The 19,189-nt window shown below is 40.3% G+C and overlaps 1 protein-coding gene across 2 annotated transcripts in view; it reads left to right on the top strand.

The window, feature by feature from the left end:
• The first annotated feature begins 4,616 nt into the window (after nucleotides 1-4,616).
• SANBR (SANT and BTB domain regulator of CSR) overlaps nucleotides 4,617-19,189 on the top strand; it is a 61,596-nt gene continuing 47,023 nt past the window's right edge. The window contains exons 1-6 of one of the 2 annotated variants that reach the window (XM_049784737.1): nucleotides 4,617-4,699; nucleotides 7,941-8,099; nucleotides 11,777-11,975; nucleotides 13,105-13,180; nucleotides 16,454-16,692; nucleotides 18,855-18,913. In XM_049784737.1, coding sequence (XP_049640694.1) covers nucleotides 7,950-8,099; nucleotides 11,777-11,975; nucleotides 13,105-13,180; nucleotides 16,454-16,692; nucleotides 18,855-18,913 — 723 coding nt within the window. In that variant the 5' untranslated portion in view covers nucleotides 4,617-4,699; nucleotides 7,941-7,949. Of the gene's footprint in view, nucleotides 4,700-7,940; nucleotides 8,100-11,776; nucleotides 11,976-13,104; nucleotides 13,181-16,453; nucleotides 16,693-18,854; nucleotides 18,914-19,189 lie in introns of those variants that run through there. The other variant, XM_049784736.1, reaches the window with a different exon arrangement.

Genomic DNA, 19,189 nt, shown 5'->3' with positions numbered 1-19,189 from the left:
CCTTTATTTTTTTAAAGAAATTTACTAAGAAGAAATAGTAAATTATATTTATAGATGAATGAACTAAGTGCAAGTTTTGCTTGTGAGAGCCTGCATTCATTCTCTGACATCACATGGTCCTTAAATTACTGCTGAGAGTGTCCCAAGCAAAAATTAGAATGACCTCTGAATAGCACTGGCACTAAAAAAAAAAAAAAAAATGTCGGGATTCTGTAAAGCATTCAAAACTAGTTGAAAGAGAAGCTTATGAGTAAGTAAAGTTCAGATTTGGTAAGGGAGGAAATGGGTGAAAATTTTGGGTTAAATTGTTCATTCTACATAAGAAGCCTTAGGAAAACCAAAAGGATAAGAACAACATGGAAGGTACTTTTCTTGCACATGTCCTACACAGGTTTAATCCCTGACCATATATGTGGTACCTTAAGTCCTACGAGGAGTAATCAATCCCAGGTCACACTGCCAGGACTACCTAAGTATTGTCAGGTGTTGCTATAAATAAAAATAAAACAGCTTTAAGCAGGAAATTTTGAACATTAACAAAAGTTCTCAGGAATGTGCATAGTAAGATTATTTAAACTTGGAGAATGTATTTGTCATCTAAATTAATATGAAAAAATTGAAGAAATTAATCTCAAGAAGCTTTTCTGCTGGGGCTGGAGAGATAGCACAGTGGTATGGCCAACCCAAGACAAATGGCGGTTCAATTCCTAGCATCCCATATGGTCCCCCGAGCCTGCCAGGGATGATTTCTGAGCGCAGAGCCAGGAAGAACCCCTGAGCACTGCTGGGTGTGATTAAAAAAAAAAAAAAAAAAAGAATCTTTTTGGGGCCGGAGCCATAGCACAGTGATAAGGCATTTACCTTGCACATGGCCAACACAGGACAGATGGTGGTTCAATTCCCAGATCCCATATGGTCCTCCGATCCTGCCTGGAGTGATTTCTGAGCGCAGAGTCAGGAATAACTCCTGAGCACCGCTGGGTATGACCCAAAAACAAAAAACAAAGTATCTTTTCTAGTTAAATCATTCTGTAAATTTATCTTCCAAGAAGAGACTGGAGAGTGCTGAAGAAAAGCTTCAGTAATTCATTGCAGCACTATTCATAATGGCCAGAATCTGGAAACAACCCAAGTGACCGAGAACAGATGAGTGGAAAAGAGAAACGTGGTACATCTAAATAATGGAATATTATGCAGTTGGTAGGAAAAATGAAGTCATGAAATTTGCTTATACATAGAATATGGAGATTCTTGTGAAATGAAAGAGATAGACACAGAATGGTTGCACTCATTGGAATGAATGGATAGGTAGAGAGAATGGTAATAATATCCAAAGACAAAGACGAGGGCCAGAGGAATCAGTCCAGAGTAGGAAGCTTGCCACAAAGATTATGGGAGTGTAGTATAGGCAGAAAAGAAACCACTATGACAATGATAGTTGGAAATTATATTCTGGACAAGATCTGAGTGCAGAAAGGAGATCTGGTGATTTGGTAATACTCCTTCAATAACAGACCACAGTATTGCAGACCACAGTATCTAGAAGATAAAAAAAAAAGAGAGAGAGAGAGAGAAGAAAAATATCTGCACAAGGCAGGCAGGGGAAGGGTGGAAAGTTAACTGGGACACTGGTGACAGGAAAACTGGTGAAGGGTACTGGTGAAGGGTGTTGTATATAACTGAAATTCAATCATAAATAACTTTGTATCACAGTGATTCAATTAAAGAGGTTTTTGTTGTTTTGATTTGGTTTTGGGTCACACCTGGCAGTGCTCAGGGGTTACTCCTGGCTCTGTGCTCATAAATTGCCCTTGGCAGGCTCAGGGGACCATATTGGATGCTAGGATTTGAACCACCATTAGCAGGTTGGCTGTGTGCAAAGCAAACACCCTACACTGTGCTATCTCTCCAGCCCAATTTAAAAAATTATTTTTTAAAAAACTTGGTAACTATTATCACAGATGCCCAGGAGTTTGGGATCACAGAAGACTCAGATTTTATGGATAGAGAATCATTAACAGAATACTAATCTCTTTTGCCTTTGCAAATGAATTTTTTTAATTTAGAAAAATTTTTTGTTTTGTTTTTGGGTCACACCTGGCGCCGTTAGTGTTACTCCTGAATCTGCACTCAGAAATCACTCCTGGCAGGCTTGGGGGACCATATATGGGATGCTAGGAATCAAACCAGGGCCTGTACTGGGTTGGCCGCATTCAAGGCAAATGCCCTACTGCTGTGCTATCACTCTGACTCCTAATTTAGAATTTTTATTGTGGTTTGGATAACATGTTATCTAACATGGTTAGAAAGGTTAGTATAAGCACTTATAATTCGTTTTGATTGTGGGTCACAAAGGTGGTGCTGAGGGGTTACTCCTGGCTCTGTGCTCAGGAATCATTCCTGGCAGGCTTGGGGGACCATATGAGATGCTGGGAACCAAACCTCAATCAGCCGCATGCAAGGCAAACGCCCTATCTGCTGTGCTATCACTTTGACCCCTTATAATTTTAATGCAAAGTTGTTTTACCTTCACCTATATTTTTATGTCACTTCCAGTTCACCTCTTTCCTCTTTGCTCCCTTCACCTACTATTTGGTAATCTCAATTTTGTAATCCATGCCCTTATACTTAATACTATCTATTCCCTAGTTTTTTTTCTATATAGCACAAATGAGTGAGATTATCAAATATGTGTCCTCCCTCTCACTTATTTGCTTAACATAATACAAATAAACTATAAGTTGCAGTGAACTGGAATCTTCCCTTCTTTTGCCACACACAGCGGTGCTAGGGCTACTATTTGCTCTGTTCTTAGGTGTCAGTTTCTGCATTGCTCAGGGAACTAAGCACTGGGAACAGAGAGGTAATGCAGCAGGTAAAGCAGAGCTTTGCATGTGGCCGACAGGGTACAATAGCCAGCATTCCATATGATCCCCTGAGCACCACCAAGGAATTCCTAAGTGCAGTGCCAGGAATAAGCTCTGAAAGTAACCAGGTAAGGCTCAAAAACTAGAACTAAAAACAAAATCCTTACACTTTGGGAGATTGAAGCCAAATCAGCTGCATGTAAGGCAAGTGCTTTATCCCCTGTACTTAAGCTCTCTGGTCTAGATCTAATTTTTCTGATAGCTGTATGGCACTTACTCCCTTGTGGGGGCCGGAGAGATAGCATGTATGTAATTCATAATTGTTAGGGGTGCGCGCCCGTGTGCTCAAGGATCACTAGCAGGACTCTGTGTTTGGGGAACCATATGTAGTGCTGGAGATTGAACTGGTTTGCCTGCCAGCAAGATAAGCACCTTACCCACTTTCCTATTCCGGCAGCCCCAAACCACAATTTCCTTATCCACTCATCTTTCACTGAACATTTGGGTTCCTTCCATATGCCAGTTATTGTACTTAATGATGAGCATGGGTTGCTATATATATTCTTTTCAAATTAGTTCTTGTCTGGCATACCTTTTCCATTTAAATTTTTTCCCAAAACTTAGAAAAAAGGTTGATTTTGTGTGTGTGTGTACCAAAGTGTAGGTACCAAGAAGTGAAATCACTGGGACATGTGGAAGAAAGCTTTATTCTTACTTTATATTTTAGAAATCCTACACTTCTCCATAGAGGCTGAACTAGAGCTATTCCAATCAGAACAGTGAACAGTTCCTTTTTTTCACAGTATCCCCACCAATGTTGTTGATGTAAGTTTTTCTGAGAGATGCCATTCTCACTGGTGAAATACCTCACTCTTTGCAAATTAATTCTGAACTGATTTCTTTCTGTTGACCCTTGCATTTTGGGGATAGTTAATACATTCTGACCTTTTCTGTATGACTTCCCTTAGAATGGTAGGCGTGATCATCTGCCTTCCAGATAAAAGTAACCCTTTCCTTCATTACCAAAGAAAAAGTCCCTAGCTTTCCAGCCTGCAATAGTCTATTTTTGTTATATTTTTGTTATCTGTATTATTGCAGCACATATTCGTTGAATAACTTTCTCCGGGGTCAAGAATTCAATTCCAAAATTAAATAAATAAATAAAAGAATTAAATTCCAAATCTTACACACCTGAGGCAATCCTTTACCACTAAACTATTTTCAAGGAATGATTCTATTTTAAAAAAAAAAAAATGTAAATTCTGTCCTGGGTGCCCTTGAGCTCATAGTTTTCCTCTTCTACCTAATACAAGTAGGCATGTCAAAGTGGCCTTGTACCATCTACCATTTATATTCCACCTCGCCTGTATGCATTCTTTTATGTTCATTCTGTTCAGTCGGTCACCCAAAACCTGGTTCAGAGGAACTTGGTTACTAAGAAACAAGACGCTAGGAGGCTGCAGGCAGTGGCCCTGCGGCAGGCCTGGGAGAGGAGTGAACTCACGCCCAAGGGGAGGGGGGAGTGCAGGGGAAGGAAGCAGCGAAAGGCGAGCTGAGCCGAGCCGCAGCCTCGGGCCGGGAGCTCCGCCCTCCCCGGTAGGATCCTGTCGCTCATTGGCTTCGCCGCCGTGGCGCTGCGATATGATTGGCTCTTTCCAGAGGTCCCGCCCCCTGCGCCGCGGGCCGAGCGAGCGGGGCCGGTGCGGCGCGCAGAGCGCGGTGCGGCGCGGCGAGGCGAGGGCCGGGCCGGGCCGGATGGCAGGGGCGTGGGCGGGGCCGGCGGCCGAGGTGACCCCGGCGCTGTGAGGGCCCCCCGCGGCGGCCCTGCGGAGGTGAGAGGCTGACGCGGGGCGCGGGGAGGTCCTGACCCGCCGTGGGGCGGCCCGGGAGCCCCCCGCGTCTGCCCCACGGCCCGGCGTCTTTGTCCATCCTCTGGGGTGGCCGTGCCTGACGGGGCGCGGGGCCGGGCGCACACCCGTGTCTTGGCGTCTCGGCGAGAGGCCGCGGATCCCACGGCCCCTCCCTCCCTCCCTCCCACGCCCGTTTGCCCCTGCGGGCGGCACCGAGGGGCCACGGCGGGGATAGGCGGGCGCCGGCCTGGCACGCGCGGCCCACCGGGCTCCACCCCCGGCGGCTCGTCTGATCCTCCAGCACCGCCAGGTGGGCCCCCAGTCAGGGCCAAGTGGAAGAGAAGAGCCAGTGTAGACTATGAAGAGAGAAGAATATATAGACACACGTATATAGAGTATATATTCTATGTGTATAGAATATATGGGCCGGAGAGGTGGCGCTGGAGGTAAGGTGTCTGCCTTGCAAGCGCTAGCCAAGGAAGGACCGAGGTTCGATCCCCCGGCGTCCCATAGGGTCCCCCCAAGCCAGGGGCAATTTCTGAGTGCTTAGCCAGGAGTCACCCCTGACCATCAAACAGGTGTGGTCTGAAAAAAACAAAAGAAAATAGAATATATATTAGAATAGAGTATATATACAATATACATTCTATATAAATAGATAGATACTAGATATATATTATATATATATATATACGGCATCCAAATCACAACTTAAGTCTTTATGACTTGGAAAAAAGGACAGAAGAACAAATGGGATTTTTATTTCTGTTAACAGACGTTTCGCTTTAAAAATGAACCTTCTAGGGGCCTGAGAGATAGATGGAGGTAGGGCGTTTGCTTTGCATGCAGAAGGACTGTGGTTCGAATCCCGGCATCCCATATGCCCCCCCCCCTTAAGCCTGCCAGGAGCGATTTCTGAGCATAGAGCCAGAAGGAACCCCTGAGCGCTGCCACCAGGTGTGACCCAAAAACAAACAAACAAAAAAAAAACAAAAATGAACCTTCTTTTTTTTTTTTTGGTTTTTGGTTTTTGGGCCATACCCTGAGGTATAGACATGGCTGGTAGCCCCTAGAGCACTGTCAGGTATGATCCAAAATATACCCAACAAACTAAAGAAAAACTAAGTACCTCTAAAACTTACAACTTTTTTTTTTTTTTTTTTTTTTGGTTTTTGGTTTTTGGGCCACACCCGGCGGTGCTCAGGGGTTTCTCCTGGCTGTCTGCTCAGAAATAGCTCCTGTCAGGCACAGGGGCCATATGGGACACCGGGATTCGAACCAACCACCTTTGGTCCTGGATCGGCTGCTTGCAAGGCAAATGCCGCTGTGCTCTCTCTCCAGGCCCAAAACTCACAACTTCTAAGTTACCAAGAGAGGTATCATGCGATGGGCTAGAATCAGGTAATATAGACTGGAGCTGAATGCCCAAAAAGCTCTGTCTTTAGGGATCTCTCTCTTGGCAGTGCTCTAGGGTTGTATGGGGTACTAATTGTGTGTGTGTGTGTGTGTGTGTGTGTGTGTGTGTGTGTGTGTGTACTGATTATTGACCCAAGGCAAGCGCCTTACCTCCTCTTCTGTTGTTTTAACCCCTTTTTCTCTATTTTAATGTTCATGCAGAAGAAAATAGAATAACTTTATGTTGTCCAGTGTCTTATGTAAATAATATCATTATAATAATCTCAGTGCTTCCTCATTCCAATTTCCCATTACAACATTTAAAGATCTCACTAATCCTCAGCATAGTCTTGGATGGTAAGTACTATTATGTTATACTTCATAATATATGTGAGGTGCTGTTAATGTCTTCAAAATATTCTCACAAAATAAGTCTTTGAATCTGTAATCTGTCTATGAAGCCCATCACTTTAATTGATGAGTTTGGATGACTTTTCTTGACTAGAATGTGTGGAGTTAAAATTCAAACCAGGGCTTCAGACTTTTTTTTTTTTTTTTTTTTTTGCAGCGTCAGGTAGTGGTTTTTCAACTGTACTGTCAATGCCTCTTCCCTTTGTTTTTATAAAACATTTTTCCAGAGGAACAGTTTCTATTTGGAGATTATATACTCATAACCCAAAATTTCTATATGGAGTTTCTTTCCATATAAATCAGAATTATGACTTTTTTTGGGGGGGGGGTGTCACACCAGGCAGTGCTCAGGGGTTATTCCAGGCTCTATGCTCAGAAATCGCTCCTGGCAGGCTCAGGGGACCATATGGGATGCCAGCATTCGAACCACCAACCTTCTGCAGGCAAGGCAAATGCCTTATCTCCATGCTATCTCCGGGCCCCATGACTATTTTTTTTTTTAAGGAGGAAGCACCTTCCACTGGCAATTTGAGGCTGCTACAGGCAGTATTCTGAGGACCATGCAGTGCTAGAGCTCGAACCTGGATCTTCTGCAAAGCATTTACTCCAGCCCTTTGAGCTATTTTTCCATCCCCATTTATTCATACATTTATGGTCTGACTTCAGAAAAAATGCCTTACATAGAGTGGGCATTTAGTAAATGAATAAAATAAATATGTCAGATCATTGATAAAAAAAAATTCTTAAAACATAATTTTAGCTTAATTAAGCTGACAAAAGTTCTTAAAATGTCTTTGTTGACTCATAACTAACTTTAAGACAGATCAGAGAGAAAGTTCTCTCTATTGACTACGATTGGTGAATGGCAGGCTCAGAGACTAGAGTGAATGCTTTTCATGCAGAAACTGCTATACTATTGCTCTGTCCTCATTTAAAGGCTTTTTTAAAATAACATTTATTCATCTATTTATTCTGTCCATCCATTCACCAATCAATTTACATTCTATTATATTTTATATGTTATACATTATTTAAATCACATTATTATATTTTAAAAGTATAAGCTGTGGGCCCGGAGAGATAGCACAGCGGCGTTTGCCTTGCAAGCAGCTGATCCAGGACCAAAGGTGGTTGGTTCGAATCCCAGTGTCCCATATGGTCCCCCGTGCCTGCCAGGAGCTATTTCTGAGCAGACAGCCAGGAGTGACCCCTGAGCAGCGCTGGGTATGGCCCAAAAACCAAAAAAAAAAAAAAAAAAAAAAAGTATAAGCTGTATGTCCTGTGTTTATTTTAGGTCCGTTTTATTTTTCCATTAAATAGTACCAAATAATTCTTGGGAATGAAGTATAACTAATTTATTAACATTCTCAAAACATTTAAATTTCATGTGTAAATAATTGGTTCTCTCTATCTCTAGCTCCAAAAGATGAGTCATGGATATCCAGAAAACAACAATTTCCTGAACAACAACAACCAAATGGTGTTAGACATGTTTCTTTACCCGTTAATTGGAATTCATCAGACCATCAACTGGGAAACTGTGGCAAGACTTGTGCCTGGACTAACACCTAAAGAGGTAAATAACAGCCTCAGGACACCTCTTGAAAAAAAATCTTAAAAAGTAACAAATTATAAGGAACAATGAAGAAAAATTTGAATTACTCATATCGTATGAATGCTAAATGTACTTCATGAATAAGTTCACTAAATGTAAAATATATCAATTATTTAGCATATTAAACCACCTGAAATATTTAAATTAAGTCATGTCTTACATGTTTATAATTGAAAATTCACTAATGATATTTTCATGTAAATGTTAAATGTTCCTATAAAATTAACAAGTTTTTGTAAATTAGGCTATTATTAAGTCCCTAAAGTTGTAATTCTTAAAGTACGAAGTTTCATAAAGGAAAAAAATCTTGAAAATTCCCAGTGTTGACTTCACTTTTCTTTTTGCTGTTTGCTTGTTTGTGGGGGATACTTTTGGTGGTATTCAGGGTTTATTCCTGGCTCTGCATTTAGGGATCATTTCTGGAAGGACCCCGGGGATGAGATGGGGTGCCAGGGATCAAATCTGACAGTTAGGTACAAGGCAAGTACCCTACTCACTGAGCTCTCCCAAGAGTGATTGCTGAGCACAGCCAGATGTGGTCCAAACCCCCCCAAAATAAAATAAATATATATACTGCTATGAATTTAATTTAAATATCACAGACACAAGTGAAAATGAAAAAAATTCAAACTAGTATTGTTTAGTGTTGCTTATTGTCTTGTTAAAATTAAATCACTGATTATAACACAAATGCACAGTATGTAGTGGTATAGAATTACCCTTCAAAGTCTTCTTGTCTTCATTCTTTCTCAGTTCTTCTCTTGTACCAAGTATGGAGTCTTGGATTATACCATGACATTATTTGTCTTCCCTTGATATAAATGCATTTCTCCTCTACTAAGTCTCTTCTTTAACTTTCTATTCATTTTTCTCAAATGTGTATGTTTGGTTTTTTTTTTTTTTTTTTTGGTTTTTGGACCACACGTGCTGTTACTCAAGACTTACCCCTGGGGTTTGCACTCAAGAATCACTCTTGACAGGGCTTATATGTGGCACCATATGTAGTGCCAGGGATTGAACAAGGTAGCTATATGAAAGGCAAACACTCCCAACCCACTGTAGTATTTTTCTATCCTCTTTGTCTTTTAAAATTTCGTTGAGAAATTAAAGTATATTTTACCACTATGTGTGTAGACAGAAAAATATGTAGATACTAAAATGGCCTGTCATTCTGATGATGTAGGTAATTTTATTAATGCTATCCTCAAAAGCAAAACTTAAATTTTGGGCTGGGTTAGGTAGGGTACATGCCTTACATGTTCCTGACCTAGTTTTAATCTCTAGCACCATATGGCTTCCTTAGAGGTCCTGAGCATTGCTGGGGTTGGCCTTCAGGGTCTCTAACACTGCAGTCATAACACACCATTGGGCTCTAGCATTAAATTGCCAGTTTATTTAATCAAGAATCCCGAGAGTGGTCCTGGGACTCCCTGAGTACTACTTGGAAAGCCTCCAATATTTAATTAAAAGAAAAAACAACGCTTGAAATCTTAACAAATTTTTTAAGCTAGTCATGGAAATGACAGTTATTCATGATTAAGTTTCTGCATACAATGTTTTTTTGGGTCTTTTTTGTTTGTTTGTTTTGGTTTTTGGGTCACACCCGGCAGCGCTCGGGTTACTCCTGGCTCTATGCTCAGAAATCACTGGCAGGTGCGGGGGAACATATGGATGCTAGGATTCGAACCACAGTCCTTCTGCATGCAAGGCAAATGTCCTACCGCTGTGCTATCTCTCCAGCCCCAGCATACAATGTTTTAACACTGATCCTTCACCTGTGTCTGAAATCTAATTCTTATAGGGACTCATTTTTGGTAATTCATCCATAAACCCCAATTTGAGAAAAACTGGCCCCAGAATTTTGCCACTAAAACCTTTTTCTGTCTTTTCTGCCTGGAACCTCTCTCTTGCCGAAGTCCCAAAGCCCCTCTGCATATCTACCATGCCAAATTTGTCTCCAGCCTTTTCTTGGTCAGGGGCACCTCCCATCTGCTGAGCAGATTTTTGTGTTCTTGGGTGCTGAAAGTACCTGAGAAATGAACAGAGAGGTATAGAGACCCAACAGCTTGACAGACCTATGTCCACTGACCTCACTTGTTCCTAACCACAGTTTCCAAGGCAGCACCATTTCTAGGGACATCCAACACGGTGGCCATATTCACTGGGATTAGGGTGATTTTAGTAGGGATGGTGGGCTCTGGGACTGGAATTGGGATTGTGTTTGAAACCACATCATTGGTAGTGCCTTTCTCTGAAGCAACAGCTCTTGTCCATAATTCTGGGATTCGCATTCTCAGGGACTATGAGGCACTTTTGCTTGGATTGCCTTTCTCAAGGAGCTGTCTCCATCTCTCATAGGTATTTCTCCAGTTTCATCTGGATGTTCATCTTCCTTTACTTTTCCATACAACCTGGAGATAAAGGTTGGGTTGGAGTTTCACAAAGGGAAGATAAGTACTATATTAAGAAAAAAGAATGGGGCTGGAGCAGTGGTACAAGTGGTAGGGCATTTGCCTTGCACGTGCTAACCTAGGACAGACTGCGGTTTGATCCCCCAGCGTCCCATATGGTCCCCCTAGCCAGGAGCGATTTCTTAGCGCATAGCCAGGAGTAAGCCCTGAGTGTCTCTGGCTGTGGCCCAAAAACAAAACAAAAAAAAGAAGAAAGAAAAATAAAATCCTAAAGTGGGTGAACCATCTCTAGGTTCCAGAACTTTGACAGTGGTAATTTTCTCAATTAGGTCTTAAGCATGTATACCAGCAGCAGCATCTATATTTAGTAAATATTTGTTCAGTCTACAAATGAATCAAATTCTACCCTCTTCATTTACAATTTAGGAAAGCAGGACCCACAGAGATTATTTGCCCTTAGTTTTAGGTTTTTGTGAAATCACAAGAAAACTTACATTTTAGTGTATACTATTCACATGCCTATGAATTCAAAGATTTCCCAACTTGGGTGTATGTGGAGGGGCCCACACACAGCAGCGCTCAGGACTTACTCCTGCTCTGTACTCAGGAATTATTGTGGTGATGCTTAGAGGACCATATTGGTGCTAAGGCTCTAACCCAGGTTGACTGCATGCAAGGCAAGAACCCTACCCACTGTACTGTCACTCTGGCCCCTTTGGGGACTATTTCAAGCATACAGAAAAATTGAAAGAATTGTAGATTAATCTTAGTTCCTTTATGTAGATCCAGAAATTCTAAGTATTTAACTATATGATTCTTTTCTGTGACATATGAAAGTTGCAGGACTGAGGATATAGTATCCTGAGAACAGAGCCAGCAATAAGCCCTAAGAATCATTGGGTATGGCCTCCCCTTCAAAAAACTTCTTGGGCCAGAGTGATAGTATAGTGGGTAGAGTGCTTACCTTGCATACAGCTGACCAAGATTCTATCCCTGGCACCAAACATGGTTTCGTGAACCCCACCAGGCAGGAGGGATCCCGAGCACTGCCAATGTGCCCCCCCAAAGATAAACAAAAAATTCTTGTTTATTGATACATGTTATTATCTTGATGTTACCCAATGATTCTAGAAAAAGTGTTTTCAAACAGAAGGCAAGAAAATAAATCCTCACATTTTTGTAAAAGACACTCCCCATCTATATTATCTTTCTTTTATATCATTACAGTGTGCAAAAAGGTTTGAAGAACTGAAGAGCAGGGGATGCTCCCCAGTAGACAACCACTACAATCCCTTAATGGCAACTGGAGAGAATCCTGTGGAAAGTTTAGCCCTATATATAAAATCCTCACTGCTTGGTACACAGGGAGAGTTTCAGGAGTCACCGACTGATCAGGATGCAATTTCTAAAACAGGTAAGCCTGTCTGTAGGGTAATTGTGAAAAATATTGTACAATTCAATATTTAAAAGTTAATATCCACATTGATTGAAAAATCTATTTCTGGGGCTGGAGCAATGGGATAGCAGGTAGGTCCTTGCTCACAGCTAACCCAAATTAAATTTTCGACACCACATATAGTCTCCCAAGTCAGGCAGGAGTAATCTCTGAGTGTAGAGCCAGGAGTAACCCATGAGCACCTCCAGATGTGACCCCAAAACAAACAAAACTGTATCTTTCTCAATTTGAAATTTTGTCTTTGCTATATTAAGATAATGTTTACAGGTAGAAAAATATTTTGATATAGATCAGCTAATACAAGGTATAAGGTACTTGCTTTGTATGCAGCCAGTGCAGATTTAGTTCTCAGAAATGCTTAATGTAGCCCTGTGACGATTTCTGGGTATATCTCGAAATCTCCCCCAAATTTTTGATTACTTCAGAAGAGAAAGAGGTATTGTTGATTTGAACATTTGCTTTTCTCTGTATTTTTTTGGGGGGGTGGTTTATTTTGGGCCACACGCAGTGACACTCAGGGATTACTCCTGGCTATGTGCTCAGAAATTGCTCCTGGCTTTTGGGGGGGGGTCCCCCATATGGGACACCAAGGAATGTCCGTCCTAGGTTAGCCGCATGCAAGGCAGATGCCCTACCACTTGCACTACTGCTCGGGCCCTTCTTTGTACTTTTTTTTTTTTTTTGGTTTTCGGGTCACACCGGCAGTGCTCAGGGGTTACTCCTGGCTCTACACTCAGAAATTGCCCCCAAGCTCGAGGACCATATGAGATGCCAGGAATCGAACCACCGTCCTTCTGCATGCAAGGCAAACATCTTACCTCCATGCTATCTCTTTGGCCCCCTCTATACATTATTTTTAAGATCTTGAGTATAACAGAAGGAATTTGTGATCCTCTTTTAATACTGTTTCTTCATATATCCTTAGCAATATTAAGAGAAATGATTCTTAAATTACCTATCAAAATACCATCTTCATCTTTGGAAACCATGCACTTACAGTCTAACCACTCATTAAGTAAAAACCTGTTCTCAGCTAAACACTAATCTCTCCACTGTCTTTTTTTTTTTTTGTATGTTTGTTTCTGTATTCTGTATTTAGCTTCCAGAAATTGTTCTTCAGAATGTGAAAATGGTACTACTCATAATGGTGAAGAAAAGACTGAAGAATCTGAAGGGTAGGAGGCTGGTTCTTTGCTAGAAAAGATTTGCTATAAATATCCACATTAAATTACAAAATATATGCTTGGTAATTATGTACAATGATTAAAATAGTCTAGGAATTTCATATTCCTACTTTAGTAAGTTCATACTACTCAGCTGCTGAAATAGTTGAAATCCAGTTAGTTCATATTAAACTAAAATATAGGGGGGCCGGCGAGGTGGCGCTAGAGGTAAGGTGTCTGCCTTGCAAGCGCTAGCCAAGGATCAGGACCGCGGTTCGATCCCCCGGCGTCCCATATGGTCCCCCCAAGCCAGGGGTAATTTCTGAGTGCTTAGCCAGGAGTAACCCCTGAGCATCAAATGGGTGTGGCCCGAAAAACCAAAAAAAAAAAAAAAAAAAAACCAACTAAAATATAGGAGGCTGGAGCGAGAGCACAGCGGTAATGCATTTGCCTTTCACACAGCAGGTCAAGGACTGATGATGGTTCGGATCCTGGCTTCTCATATGGTTCCCTGAGCCTGCTAGGAGCGATTTCTGAGCCCAGAGCCAGGAGAAACCCCTGAGCGTAACTGGGCATCGTCCAAAAACCAAAAAAAAAAAAAAAAAAAAAAAAAGACTATTGATAGATAGGCTCATTTATAAATAGCTAAAATGCAGGCCACAGGTGTTCATTGGTAGAACATTCCTTGCCTGTATTGGGCCTGGAGTTTAATCCTCAGCACTCCAAAATAAAAGGTTAAATTGGATAAATAAGTTGGTATTTTTTGTTGTTTTTTGGGAGGAGCACACCTGGTGGTGCTCAGGGGTTATTCCTGTACTTAGAAATTACTCCTGGTAGGCTCTGGGGACCATAAGAAATGCCAGGGATCAAACCCAGGTGGTCTGTATGCAAAGAAAATGTCCTTCCAGTTGTGCTTTCACTCCCCCCCTAAATTTATATTTTATATTTTAATTTTAATTTTTCTAATTATTTTAAATATTAGTACATTTCTAGTAATATAAATATTAATTGATATCGTTGATAGTAATATAAATATTAATATTTAATTTTTTTATATTTCACCAAAATGTATCATACTCAGGGGCCAGATAGATGACTCAAAATGCTGACATGCATGCTTTGATGCTAGGGTCCCGGATTCAATCACTGGCACCATCTGATCCCATAAGCTCCACTTAGAGTGAGCCCAGGCAAGCCAGACATAGCTCAGAGAATAAGAAAAAGAAATTCACAATGTATTTAATTCAGTGATTTTTATAACTAATTTATAGTTAGAATAACCTGGTTTTATACAAACCACATAAATACTATGCTTCATTATACCAATGCTTACCTGCTTACATTTTGATCATATATATATATATATATATATATTTTTTTTTTTGGTTTTTGGGCCACACCCGGCGTTGCTCAGGGGTTCTTCCTGGCTGTCTGCTCAGAAATAGCTCCTGGCAGGCACGGGGGACCATATGGGACACCGGAATTCGAACCAACCACCTTTGGTCCTGGATCGGCTGCTTGCAAGGCAAATGCCGCTGTGCTATCTCTCCGGGCCCGATCATATTTTTTTTGATTAACAATTTGTGAAGTTATTTAAATCCCTTTTATTTTGACAAAATGTTTACTTGTCCTCCCAAATATAATTTGAGGGTATTATTATTTTGTTTTACAGTCATAACAGTGCTAGTGTTATATACTTGTAGTGATGTTAAGGTGCCATGTGTCAACAATAGTGTTGACTTTTTTGTTGTTGTTTTTCGGTTACACCCAGTGGCCCTCAGGGTGGACCTGGCTCTGCACTCAGAAATTGTGCCTGGGAGGGTTGGGAACTATATGGGATGCCAGGAATTGAACCGGGTCTGTCCCAAGTCAGCTGCATTCAAGGCAAATGCCTTATTGCTGTGCTATCTCTCGGCCCCAATAGTGATGACTTTTATGGTCTTAGTATATACAGTTTCTTCATCTCACCATCACCAAAGTGACCAAGACCACTTCTCTCAGGTCCTTACTGCTGTGATTGTGTGTGTGTGTGTGTTTTACAAATGTATAAAGTTCATGGAGCTGTATTCATATATAGCAGGTAGGGTGTTAGCTTTGCATGCAGCAAACCCAAGTATGATCTCTGGCATCCCATATGGTCCTCCAGGCATTGCCATGAGTAACTCATGAGTGCAGAACCAGGAATAACCCTTGAGCACCACCCAATGTGGCCCAAAAAACCAAAGGTAAATAAATAAAAACAAATGTGTAAAGTTTAGTACATTAACTTCATATTCTAAAGCAGCTTATGTCTTTCATTTTATAATGATATGGAGATAGTTCTGGATTACACTGATATTTCCATTTAGGCTGACAGAATTTTCAAGAAAAAGTAAATTCAAGGAGTTTAATTTTGAAACACTCTTTGGTATGTTAACCTTACATTGTTTTAAAATATGTGTATAAAAGCACATGTAGTCTTCAGAACCTTTTATATTTCACAAATGTCTGCAAACTTAGCTAAGTATCTTTGAGCTCTACTGAGAATGATGCCTGAGTGCACCAATAGGTGTGGGTGTGACCCAGAAACAAATAAAAGTATACTTTTTATTTTTTATTGTGAATTATTTTTAAAGTTTTAATGAACATATACCTTAATATTTTAAACTACATACATTATATATAAGAATATGTAATATAATAAAATATTTTTGTTTGGGGCTGGAGAGATAGCATAGAGGTAAGGCATTTGCCTCGCATGTAGAAGGACAGTGGTTCAAATCCCAGCATCCCATATGGTCCCTCAAGCCTGCCAGGAGTGATTTCTGAGCATAGAGCCAGGAGTAACTCCTGCGTGCTGCCAGGTGTGGCCCAAAAACCAAAAAAAAAATTTTTTTTGTTTTGTTAAGTTAGGATTTTTCGCCAGAATTAATTAGAATCTCAGATACGAATAAGAAAATGGAAAATTCTGGGCCGGAGAGATAGCACAGCGGTAAGGCGTTTGCCTTGTATGCCAAAGGACAGCGGTTTAAATGCCAGTATTCTTTTTTGTTTGGTTGTTTTTGGTTTCAGTTTTAGCTGTACTTAGGGCTTACTCCTGGCTCTGTGCTCAGGGTTCATTCCTGGTGAGCCCAGAGGCATGGGGTGGACTATATTGGGTGCCAGGGATTGAATTTAGGTTAGCTGCTTATAAGACAAGCATCTTACCCACCTTGCCTGTTGCACTACTGTCTCCAGCCCCAAGTGTCAATATTCTTGTCTCTTCTAAAGCTGATAATCTTGTTTCTCTGTAATATTTTTATGAAGGCCAAACATGGTGATTCATGTATGTGATGAAGCAAAAAACTTGAAAGAAGATTTTATTTGCCCACGAGATCTTTTGATAGCAGAAATGAAATACTTTGCTGAATATTTATCAATGGATGCCCAGCGCTGGGAAGAAGTGGACATTTCAGTTCATTGTGATGTTCATATTTTCAACTGGCTGATAAAATATGTTAAGAGGAACACTAAGGAGAATAAAGATTGTGAGATGCCCAGTTTAGGTATAAGATAACCTATTGCTTATTTTGAAGTGAAATTTCTATGTTATCTGTTATCTACTTTAGGCAGAAATTTAAATGTGGGGAGTTATTTGGACATAGTATTTATACTCAGATTAGTAATTGCCTATTAAGAAATGTTTTTTCCTTATAAATTGTAGTTAATTTATTTCTTTTCTTTGTTTTTGCTTTTGTTTTTATTTGTTTGGTTTTTTGTTTTGTTTTGTTTTTGGGCCACACCATGTGACTCTCATGGGGTTACTCCTGGCTATGTGCTCAGAAATTGCTCCTGGCTTGCAGGACCATATGGGATGCCTGGGGATAGAACAGTAGTTCGTCCTAGATTAACGCATGCTAGGCAAATTCCCTACCACTTGCACCACCGCTCCAGCCCCAAGTTAAAGTTAATTTATAAATTCATGGCAAATGGACTGGTCTCTAGACCACCAGTTCTGCAAGGACTACTTAAGTGTCCTGTAGCTCTTCTTTTAGATGATCTAGCATATCATATTACTTGGCTTAATAGACTACATATTATTTGTCTTCTTTTCTTTATTTTTTAAATATCTGTGGCAGGGATGGAACTTGGGACCTCACACATGCAAAGCAAGTGTTCTACTGCTGCGCTGGCATCTCTGTGTTCTTTTCTCAATTAATAATAAAGTAATAAAATAATAATAATAATAAAATAATAAATAAAATAATAATAAAAGTAATAAAGGGTAAAAGTATTGCAACTTTAGCACATATTAAGGCAGGGCACCTAAATATATGAGTGGACACTGTATTCAATATCATGTGCTCAAAGTTTAAAAGGAAAAGAATTACAATTTTAAGAATGTCCTTGACGGTAAATCATAAGCGTGGCATATACTAGACCACATGTTCAATCCCTAGCCTCTCCTAATATAACCTTTGTGTTGTGACACTGAAGAAAATTACAGTAGTGAAATTTTTTTTCTAGCCATTGAAGACTCTTATTTACATTAATTATTGTAGTGAAAATGTCATGGGGGGCCAGAGTGGTGGCACGAATAGTGGGGCATTTGCCTTGCACGCTTTAACCTAGGATGGACAACGGTTTGATCCCCCGGCATCCTATATTGTCCCCAAGCCAGGAGCTATTTCTGAGCACATAGCGAGGAGTAACCCCATCGGGTGTGGCCCAAAATGAAAAAAAAATCACAGGAAATTATGGGTTTATTAAAATGGTAACTTAAATTGGCATTGCTCTTTCCTATTTATGCTTCTGAAGACTCACCTAGTCTGCCTTTAGGAAGTAATTTTAATACTTCTGCAGTACTACATTTTATATATTAGAATATCTTAAATTTCTAGCAAGCATTGAAATACTTTTGAAATAATGTTGCTAATTATAATTGCATCATTTGCAACCATTATATGCATAGTGCAAATATTTAAATTTTTTCATAGTGAATTTTGTATATGATGAATAATAGCCTCAGAATTAATCTTTCTTGATTTAACTAGGGAGTATAATATATGTAACCATATACATATATATCATAGCTTAGGCTGTAGACCAGGGGTCCTCAAACTTTTTAAACAGGGAGCCAGTTCACTGTCCCTCAGACCATTGAAGGGTCTGACTATAGTAAAAACAAAACTTATGAACGAATTCTTTTTTTTTTTTTTTTTTTTGTGGTTCGGCAGTGCTCAGGGGTTATTCCTGGCTCCAGGCTCAGAAATTGCTCCTGGCAGGCACGGGAGGACCATATATGGGACGCCGGGATTCGAACCGATGACCTCCTGCATGAGAGGCAAATGCCTTACCTCCATGCTATCTCTCCGGCCCCATGAACGAATTCTTATGCACACCGCATATATCTTATTTTGCAATGAAGAAACAAAACAGATACAAATACAATATGTGGCCCGCGGGCCATAGTTTGAGGACCACTGCGTAGACTTTCTATTTGATATGAATCTAATTTCAGGATAGATTTACTGTGTTTTGTGTATGCCTTAAATTTTAACTTTACATTTTCTTTTATGTTTCTAAACTGCAGTAGTAAGGTTAAGTTAATTAGTAAGTTAACACAGTAAGGTTAAATTTTATAATGTAACATATTTTAAAGTGAGATGCCATTTCTGAGGAGATTTAAGTGCAAATCAAAAGGGAATTAATTTCTCTCTCCTTTTAGAACCAGGAAATGTCATTTCCATTCTTATTTCTTCAGAGTTTTTGAAAATGGATACACTAGTAAGTATTTTCAAAAGGTTTAAACTCTTCTATTTGTCCATGTTTAATTTAACATATACCTTGATTTTTTTCAGTGTCCAGAAAATTTTAAAACATCTTACTGAATTCATTGATAATTCAAAGTATGGTTCCTTTAAATCAGGGGTCTCACACTCGCAGCCTGTGGGCCGTTTGCGGCCGTCTGTACATTTTGTGGCCCGCGGCCGGCCTTCAAATATCGCAGGATTCGCGATTATTCGCTTAACGAATAATTGCAATAAAAATCGCATTAGTAAG

The sequence above is a fragment of the Suncus etruscus genome, chromosome 12 (assembly GCF_024139225.1).
Source record: "Suncus etruscus isolate mSunEtr1 chromosome 12, mSunEtr1.pri.cur, whole genome shotgun sequence".
Classification (NCBI taxonomy): domain Eukaryota; kingdom Metazoa; phylum Chordata; class Mammalia; order Eulipotyphla; family Soricidae; genus Suncus; species Suncus etruscus.
Note: the sequence above shows the minus strand (reverse complement) of the source record. Positions and strands in the feature narration are given on the sequence as shown.